The sequence below is a fragment of the Anopheles cruzii genome, chromosome 3, assembly GCF_943734635.1.
Source record: "Anopheles cruzii chromosome 3, idAnoCruzAS_RS32_06, whole genome shotgun sequence".
Lineage (NCBI taxonomy): Eukaryota > Metazoa > Arthropoda > Insecta > Diptera > Culicidae > Anopheles > Anopheles cruzii.
The window spans coordinates 29,915,875-29,926,172 of NC_069145.1; the positions used below are offsets into that span (position 1 = coordinate 29,915,875).

General features: G+C 54.1%; 1 protein-coding gene across 1 annotated transcript; it reads right to left on the bottom strand.

Moving 5' to 3' along the window:
* Positions 1 to 1,271: 1,271 nt before the first annotated feature.
* Positions 1,272 to 9,928, bottom strand: LOC128270189 (uncharacterized). The gene is made up of 6 exons (XM_053007595.1): positions 9,902 to 9,928; positions 5,658 to 8,159; positions 5,458 to 5,587; positions 3,512 to 5,389; positions 3,223 to 3,437; positions 1,272 to 3,152 (listed from the first exon to the last, which is right to left on the bottom strand). Exons 1-6 carry the CDS (start codon positions 9,926 to 9,928, stop codon positions 1,272 to 1,274), a joined length of 6,633 nt encoding a protein of 2,210 aa, XP_052863555.1.
* Positions 9,929 to 10,298: the final 370 nt, after the last annotated feature.

Below are 10,298 nucleotides of genomic sequence, written 5' to 3' on the forward strand. Positions count from 1 at the left end.
GACAGCCTTGACAGTGCTCTTGGGGCCCTGATGCTCCGTATTCACGGCACCGAAAAGCGACACATCCATTTATCGATCGCTTTCCGTCTGGATCCAATGCGAGCGAAGCTAGGCCTTCGCCAGCACCAGTGCAGGACCACTTGAGCGGCACAAAGCACGGCTTATCATCATTATCCACAGTTCCTCCCGTTTTCTTCGCTGGGAGCGAGACTCCCGTAAGGACAGGTGAAGAAAGTACGGCATTCGGCATGCAGAACACAAACACTTGACGAATGGGTTGCCCCCTTTCCTTACAGCCTCTCACTGGCCATGCTTGGCTAAGATGAGCCTGGTCGCATCATCTTCGGATCGAGTGGTGGAATGAAGCATCCCAGCAAAGGGGATGTACCGTAGACTATTTACAAACCTCCACTAGCAGCCGATCTGAGCCACCGCTTGGCACATTTTACACGGAACAGCACAGTTTTTTTCACAGCCCCGGAAAGAAGTGTCCTTTTCTACGCATTGCACATCACCGGGCACACACAACACAGACGAACGGAAAGCAGAGTGGACCGCTCCGGGGCGCCACAATCTCGGTCGAATCGCGCGAGAGAACTGACAGTTCCGCTGGCTAGTCGCTTCTTGGCTCCGTTTTCACGTGCCCGCGTGGGCCATTAACTCCACCACCGTCACTTCTGGCCGCTACAGAGTCACTCTCCCTCTCGAACTGCTCTCTCTCGGCAGAGGCCAACGTCAGAGACCATCGCCGGCAGCAGGAAGCACCGTGCTGTTGGCTGGCCTTGTCGGCCATCGCAAAGGCGCTTATCGCCCTCGGGCTACCGTTTGAATGACAACCGCCCTGATAAGGGCCGGCGATAGGCACTTGGCGCAGGACGAAAGCCGAAACCGTGCGGCGAGGCAGGCTGGCAGGAGCATGCCATTGCCGAGAGTCGCAAAACGTGCGCCTCTGCAGTTCGGAACGCTCGGGAAAACACGAACACGACCAGATGGCAGCTCTTTATTGCTTTGCTGGCAATGTCCTTCAGGAAATTGCATTCTGTCTGGCGCATTCATGCTTTTTGCGAGCTGTTCTCATTAGGACGCCTTTCTTGTTGGGAAGCTTTCACTGATAAAGGTTAGGAACGCCGTAACATTGAAACCATGTCCAAAATACCGTTTTATTCGTTTACAAGCAAATACAAAAATAACACTTAGTCACTAACAAAGTGGCATACAGCTTACGCTCTGCGTTGTACGTAAGCCGGGCCACCGAACAACAAGATCTAGCACTAATCGCCGGTTCCGCAGTCCAGCTGCAGATTGATGCCGCAGTCACCCTGCGTTTTGGCCTTTAGGAACACCAGCTCTCGGCTGCTCAGCGCGATCGCTAGGTAGTGTAGCTTGCACTTGAAGAACTGTGCCTGCGGTAGGCGCACGGCTGCCATCTGCACACCGGCCGACGCCAGGTTAAAGCTGTTCCAGTGAACGAAACCTTTCCGCCCGCGGTACGTGTACAGCTGCACCTTCTGGCCGTGCTCCAGGAACGCCAGGATCGTCTCGTCGCGGATCTCTAGCACGGCCAGCTGCCCGGGCCGATAGCTCGGAATGATTTGGTAAATGTGGCCCTGCAGGATGTCACTATAGATCCGCACCGAATCGTGCTTACCCTTGATGGTGGTCTGGAGCGTTTGCGTGACCGCGACCAGCGTGTGCCGCTGCTCGCCCCGAAGCCCCACCTGAAAGCTCAACACTTCACCGGTGGCCGGATCAGGGAAATGCTGATTTTCCGTTGTCCTAATGCGCCCGAACGGCACCTCCTTCGCTATCCGTGGTTCCAGATCGGTCGCCAAAGTCGGCTCCCGAACGTCGGGTGACGATTGGCGCGTCTGTATGATGGTCTCGTTACTCTCCTGCACCGATCCGATCTCGTTCAGTGGATCCGGTTGCGTGAGCACCGGGGCATACTCTGGCAGGTCACTGTCTTGCTGCGCCCCGTCGGTTTGATCTTCGGAACGATGGTACGAGTAGTTCCGCTGCATGTGCTGGTACATGTTGTGAGGCAACGCAAACAGGGCAAGATTCACCTGAGGGTCTTCGTTCGATCGCTTCCGACGGATGGGAGGAGCGGACTCATTACGTTCCAGCACCGCGATCCGTTTGCCATCGGCAAGCGCCAGTCCGATGTTGAGACTGTTCGGTAGAAAGGCTGCCGTTTCAAAGATTTTCGACAAATTCCACTCATCGGTCACGTTTCCCAGCAGATCGTACTCCTGGACGGTCGTACGTTCCAGCGCGTAAAACCGATCCCGGGCCCGGTCAGCATCGACCAGCAAACTGTCAACGTCCTTGTCGGGGAAGTTATTTACCAACTCTAGCGACAGTCCCTTAAACTTCCACAGCGAAAGTCCACCGACGCTGCACGCCTGGTCGCGCGGAGTGGAACGAGTGATCAGATGGATGCTTCCGCTTCCGTCGCCTTCGGTCTCGGATGTTAGCGTTTGCCACTCAAATATGTGGCCCGTGACGGTCTCGAACAGAGCGACAAACAGCCGATCGTGTGGGTTCCACTGGAAGAATTTACTTTCGCACCCGTAATTGACCCCCAGGAAGTGGTTGCCGTGCTGTTCGAAGGTCCAGAACGATTGAATATCGCGCTGCTCGTTGATAGTTTGGCGCTGCACGAAGTAGTTGAAGAAGTACGTTCCTTGCTGGGTGCCGTTGATGAGGGTTTGCGTTTCGCGACACGCGGCACGGTACTGTGACCGATGCTTCGAAAGTGCACCCTCCGCGTGCTGCTTCTCCGATCGAAGCCGTTGTGCAATGTCGCCTATCGGGTGCCCATTGATCGTGCCGTTCCCGACGATGGAACTACGAAACACGACCTTTCGGGCGCGGATCTGGCCGAAGTAGTGCTGGTGCTTGCGACCGTCGGTCCACAGGCACTGATCGTACCACTGGTCAAAGTGGATTCCCCCTATCGTGTCCTCGGTGTACGCCTCCTCGGTAGCGATCTGGTAGAAGCTAATCGGTGAAGAAATTGTCATTTCGGGTCCCAGCTGTACCGGTTCACTATACGGCACACCGTTGAGGATCGCAGGAAGAGTAAGATTGTTCAACACACGCACGAAGCTAAACACCGAGGGAGCCTCAATGACCTGTTCGCCGTATCTCTGCGCGAAAAATAAAAGAAGGACTTGCATCGAAGGTTTGTAGGGATAGGGACAAGAAAGAGATGATTACCATCACCGTATTCTGGCGTTCCGTGCGAAGATCCCTTCCATTGACGAGCCCCGCGACGTTCAGCGGATGGTTTACAATAATTTCTCGAACGTAAACCGGATGCTCTATCGTTTGTTCCGTGTGCAGAGTGATGAGCTCCTTCGTCGGCAAACCGTTAATATACGCTGCGTTCAGATTGTCGCAACTGAAGGCACCCGGTTCGAAGACGACCTTTTCTGTGGAAACAAAAAAAACACCGGTTACGTATTGCGATTTGCTTTCATAGCGCGTGGCAGTTGACGGAATTTACCGAGAATTTCGTAATCTCTGTTTATCAACAGAGTTCGCTTAGCAAACTCATCCGGATCGATGCCCTGCACGTCTTTCCCGATAAGGTCACCTTCAACGTGGACGTGTTCGGCTTGAACCTTCCCGAGGAAGGTGGCTTCTTCACTGAACACGATCGGTTCCCGCTGGTCGTAGTACACAATTTCGTTGCGCACATTGGACACATTGTACCCGTTCAGGAAGTCCACCGTGAATCCGTACTTGAAGTGAACCCCATTGTTAAAAGCGTAACGTCCCTTGAAGTGATAGTCCTGATCGGTGCGTATGAGCGATGCCAGTTTCTGCGACACATTGGCCAACTCGTTCCAGCCCCCGAGGGCCTCCAGGTGGTGGATCATTTGGAATCCTCCCAGGTACAGGTCTCCCTTGACGATGTGCGTATCGGTTTGGTTGTCGTACGCGTAATACTGTTGCACCGGTTCGAACGACTTCCCGTTGATCGTGTCACTCACGATCAGCTCCTTCACGTACACTCTGCCCAACGTAACGGCGTCACCAGCTAGGTACACAGCTTCATTTTTAAGGACGAAATCCGTCACAGGTGCGTTGTTGATGGTGGACGCGTTAAGGTTACCCCGTACGTCGAATCCGTGCGTAAACAATTTCGGGCCCGCGAATTCGATCACACCGTCACTCTTGTACGCTACGTCCGCGAGAAAATCATTGAACGGTATCTTGTTTAGTCTGCCCTCGAGGATCAGGTCACCGTGTACGGTCAACGGGTGTTCGAACTCCAGCAAACCCGGCACTGCGTTCGGTCGATCCAGCCAAATGACGTTGTCGAGGAAGTGCGCAAAGTCAATCCCGTTCAGTGTACCGATCTCTAAATCTCCGTCGATCTGAATCGTATCGATCATGTGCCGTCCGCCGAGCATGAGGTCATCGTTCAAGTACGCCTCGACGTTTTCCTGAAGCCGCGAAAGATCGTACCCGTTGAGGTAGTACGCGGCCAGTGACTTACTCACGTAGAGTGTGTCAATGTAAACGTCGTGGTTAAAGTGCTGTGACTTACTCAGGCTGAATCGGTTTGCATCGAACGTTGGCAAGTGAACGCCGTTCAGCATCTTTGCTTTGCCATTAATAGAACTGTACGTCAGCTTCATGCTGTTACTGTACAGCTCCCCCACATGAACGGATTGGTCCTTGATGACCACCTCTTCATCGATATCGTAGAACCCACTGGCGGGAACACCGTTCAGGGTGCCAACAATGTCTAGGTGCTTTGCATATAGCAAGGAGTAATCAGAGCAAAACTCCAGCGTCGCTTCCGTGTGCTGATCGCCAAATACCTTGATCGAGTTGGTATCCCAGTCGGTCACGTTGTTGCCCCCGAACAGACCATCCGCCTGTACCCGATTGAAAAACACGTTCCCCACGATCATGCTAATGTTGAGCGTTTGGTCGGTGCTTTTCGTGAGCAACTCATCCAGATGAATCTCGCCCAGCATGTTGGAGTCGACGCGTATCGGCTCCAGGAACCGTAGGTTTCGGTAGTGCTTCGATGCGTTTATCTCGACGTACGGTTCGTCGTCGTAGACCACGTTCTGCAGGAAGTCATCCAGATCGTACCCATTAAGCTCCTCTATGTAGATTGGCCCATTAACAACGAGTTCGTTGAACTCGCACGATGCTTCGAGTGTTTTCGTTTGCACCAACGATGGGTTGTCTAGGAACTTGTCCATGTGCTTTCCCCGCACCGTGCCACGCACGTCGAGGGATTCCTCCACTTCTAGCGACTCGAAGGCCACGTTGCCTGGAATGTACTGGTCTTCGTAGAGCGTAATGAAGTCGAACGGATTGATGCCGTTCACGAAACCATCGATATCAACCGCATCCATCGCTGGGTGGGAAAAGAAAAGACAGAGCCGTAAGCGCCGATCAAACAGACCACCGTGGTGTGCCACTTACTCAGAGGTCCTTTGAACCACTTCTGACCGGTAACGATCGTTTCCCGACGGCCCTCCGTTAGTATGTAGTCATCCGGGAAGCGTAGTCCATTTAGGAACTGTACCGTAGCGCCACTCCCGAAGGTTACATTCTGAGGTAGAAACAGATTATGAGTCAGCATTAGCATAGTTCACAGCATCGCCCAGCCATCGAACGCTTACCCCTTGCACGTATAGTTGGCGCAACCGCAACGGGGTGTTTTTGAAGATGAGCCCATCGAGGAACGCTTGCCACGGGATGCCGTTGATGCGCTCGAACGTGAGGTCACCCTCGATGTCGAGGGTTTTCGTGCGCAGCACCCGCACGTGCTCATCGACCGCACTTCTGAGTGACGATTCTGCCTGCTTCAAATCGATCTGCACGCCATTAATGCTCTCCGCAACGTGTATATCGTCGGCCACCTCCAGCGATTCGAATGTTAAATTTTTCCATCTTCTGTTCTTGCAGTTAAAGTAAATCAGCGTCTCGCTCAGGTCCATCCCGTTGACCGTACCACCGTCCGGAAGGATCACGTTGTTCGTGTACAGGTCACCGGCCACCACCAGTTCGCCGTCGAGTTGTACCTTTCCGTCGACGTTGTACACCATGTCCGTGGCCGGCACACCGTTGAAGTAGTCAAAGTAAAGCTGCTCCACCGACAGTTCCTTAAGATGCAGTTCCTTCAGAGGCGGCTCATCGGTGTCGGCCCGAATAAATCGTGCGTGACCATTCTCCTGGGGCTGCTCGAATCGCTGGATGTACATATCATCCGCATGGAGTGCTCCGTCAACGTATAGCTTGCCCCGCACCTCTACGGTGCCGTTAATGTGCAGATCGTGCGATCGTGCGTCTCGCCGTACGCTATACTGGAGCTCGGCCAGCATCGCATCCACACTTGTTTCGATCTGCTGCACCATTTTCACGGTGGCTCCCAAATCGACCGTCAAATCCGGCTCGCGCCAGGTATTGTGACCGATCGTGAACGTCGTTGCCGAGAGGTCGTAGCCATCGGCAAACCGAACGTGGGGCGTTTCGATCGTGCGTAGCTGCTGCCGCCTGAGAATCACCGGATCACTTTCCATCATTGCGACGAACGATTCCGCCTGCTCGATGACCGCGTTCTGGTAGTCGATGATCTTCGTGAACGCTTCCATCGTTTCCTTGATCTCCTGGATCTTCATCAGGATCGGGTGCTCGCCGGAGAGGAGCTCGATCGTGAGATGGTACAGACTGGCGTGCGCCTGGTGACGCGGAACGATAATCGAGATGGCTTTCCCGCGTTGGACGATCGTCGCCCCGGACAGCCCGTCGCTCCGGTCGGGATCCAGCATGCAGCTCGCCTCGTGGTCGATCACTTCGTTCTCCACCATGCACGGAATGTTGGTGACCAAATCGAACGACACGCCGTTCCAGACGAGCGCCTCCAGGCGCTGCACCTCGTGCGTGTCGAAGATCATCCGGTGCTGCACCAGCAGGATCATGTCGTCCCGGAATGTGCGCGCCGGTATTTCGAAGAAGGCCTCCACGATCTCGAGCGACTCCGTGGGGATCTTTTGGGCGTAAAACTTGCCCTGCTTGTAGCGCAACACGGCCGGCGACTTCCCGCTGATGGCGATGTACGAGTAGCGCCCGATCTGGAACGCGTACACCGAGCGCAGCTCCTCCGAGGTGTAGTTCCCGACCAGAGTGAACCGGCGCCGGTTCTGGTCCCCCACGCGGAAGGTGTAGATTTCGACGGTTGAATTCTGCGGAAACGCCACCAGGTACTCTTCGCCGGCCCCCACCAGCCCCACGGAAGGGCACGGCCAGGCCAGGCCGTGTTTCTGCATCAGCCAGAATTGGCGTGCGTTGAACGAAAACTCGTACACGGTGGCCGAGACGGACTCGTCGCGGTTCGGATGGCGCCCGATCAGCAGCAGAGCATCGACGTCCTGTTGGCGAAAGAACCTAATATGGGTGATGGTTTTGTGCAGTGGCCAGCGCCATTCCTCTGCCAGCTGATGGCCGGCTGCCTCTCGCATCGTGTACCACACGAGAAAGTTGCCCATCGATACCACGACACAGCCGACCGCGGACGCCCGGTCCGTGTCCCACAGGGTCAACACCTCGAACGCGATCGGGGGGGACTCTAGCACCAGCTCCTGTTTCACGCTGTACACTCCACCATCGGGCTGCTCCTCCACCACCAGCAAACTGGTCGCCGTTAAGCCAACGACCACGTGGCGCTCGGCATTCTTCGGGCTTATCGTTTTCCATCGGCCCACCTGCTCGCCGATCGTAAAGTTCAGATCCTCGACAATCGAACGGATGGTCAGCGTGTCCCGTTTGGCGTCGTGCACCTTCGGTGGCTCCGACACGGCCGCCAGCGTCCGGATGAAGCTCTGGTCGATCAGCTTCGCGTCGATCGCTTCGTGCAACACGTTAACGTGCGTCTCCCGGATGGGCTGCAGATCGTTCTCGCTGAAGCTGTCCGGATCTTCGAGCAGCTGCTGCCGGCGCAGTTCGTATGCCGAAGGTGGCCTCACCGACGGTACAGCCGCGTCGGTGGTCGAGTTTCCGTCGCCGGCGGGAGTAGGGAACGTTGCTGGACCGAGCTGTAACCCGGGGTTCGGCGTGGTTTCAGTGCGGTGTGGTTTGTCGCTCTTTTCGGGTGCAATTTCAGCTCCACGGCCACTGCCTGCCAACTGTGTAGGATCGAAAGCACATGGTTAGTTAGCATCGTGTCAGGAAGAGAAGCACACACTTTTTAGGTTATTACCACAACGAGCACGAGGAGACACACGGAACTGCGCGTAACGCACAGCGATACACGGTTCATCGCGCGAGGTAACATTATTTTAATTTCTTTTTTTTAACGAAACAATCATTTCAGGATTGCGGACAGATCGGGCCTTTTTTGGTTGACGTGAAGTGATAATGCAAAAACCGAACGCAAGATGGAGAGGCCGAACGTTCTGCGGCAACGGTACTCCTCGATGAACTGATAATGGAGCTGCCGAAAACACGCTATCAGAACGATCACCTTTGTGTTATCCGTACAGTGCAGGACGAAAAAGTAGACTTTTTTCATATCGTTAATTTATCATTACTTATCGACCGACTGATTGAACTGAGTTTCGCTCTTTCAGGCTTTATTAAATTCTATTTTTCGTGTAAATATTTAATTTACTTTTAGTTTGCCCGATTCGAAACATAAACAATCACTTTCACTGAAGTATTCGACGAAACCGTTCCTGTGATGAGTTTTAGTTGTAGCGCCTAAAAGTATGCAATCGCCGTACACCATAATTCAAACGCTTTTTTCCCTTTTTTCTCGCCGCAGTCCAATGCAACCACTGCCCAGCATAAAACAATACGAACGCGCGCGCCCAAGAGAAAGAGGGAGAGAGAGAGAGGCGTGCTGGGGGTAGTGTTGCACTTGCCACAGCAAACAACCCCACAAGACGGCCGAGAGTGGGGGCGACGAGTGAAACGGTACGATCGTGGGCTCGGCAGCGGATCCAGCGGATCAGTTTGTGTTAGACCTTCGTGCAGCTCGCGCGCTCGGCATTCGATCAGTCAGCAATTTGCTGCTCTTCCCCGGACACACTGGACTTTTGATTGACGTGATCGGTAAGCATCGATTTCCGGTTGCCCCAGTGAAACGATCGCTCCCCGTAAAGTACCGAAACTGGCGTGCTAAACGCTGCATCCAGCTGTAAATAGAAAACAAATACCACGCGCGCGCCGGAGAAAGTTTGTCATGTGTCCGGCGGTCGTACGACGGTGTGGCGGTCGGTTCCGGTAATTCAGCGGCCGATAGTGCGGTTCGTGACACGTGCTGCGTTAGACCGGTTAAATTGGGTAAGCTCTCGCAATCGCCGACGAGTTTCGCAATGGTGATCATCGTGCAGAGTGCACTTGCCCCATCGGTTACGTGTTTGGTTAGGCCGTGATTATTATCATCATCGACATCGGATTATTAACCCTGGTCAGCGTGCGACGTCCAGGATATCCTGGGATTTACCGAGAATTCGGAGCGCCTCCGGGAGTGATTCAGCAGCAGAAAGTTGCCTGACCCAGTGATTTGTGGTTTCGCGCGCCGCCGACATCCATTCCGACGACGAAAACGGGGGGCGCACGCGCTCGCTCGCGTCCATTAATTCGGCACCTCCTGTGGCCAGCGTGTGTGTGTGTGTGTGGATAGCGTGAAAGTGAAGTGATAATTTTCGACCAACTTTCGTTTGTGTTCCGAAGTGCCACAGCGGCCACAAAGGCCGCAAGCAATGAACGGAACGGGAAGCCTACCTCCGGCCGCACGACGTTGATCGTTCGGCAGCATCAAGCATCACAACATTAATTGCAATCGGATGCTGTAGCCTCAAGGCTCCAACAGGGTTTGGTTCTGTTTCCTTTCCTTTCGTTTACGGTGACCCATTCATCTTACCGTGCCAAGAAATCGACCACCGGGCATCGCTGGGAAGAAATCGAAATTTGGCCGCCATTGCGATCGCTCGCCCGAGGTCAGCTGTTCGCGTCGCCATTTCAGTGCGCCATGTGAGTAGTCATGTCTCGGTTTTTGTTTTTGTTTGCTTGTTTCACTCTTAAGTTTTCCGTGTGCCAAATATTTTCTTCCTTTTAGTTTTATCGATATCACAACTTCACCGGTGGTGTGGTGAAAGTATACATTATTCATTTTCCGTAGCTTACAATCCGCGCGTGGTGAAAGATTTCTCGAAACTGTGGCGCATCTTGCAAAAACGACACCGATCGTCGTGAAGCATCAAGAATTAGCAATAGAGCTTTCCACTTCTCTCCGATCAGCCGTAAAGTTTAGTGCAATC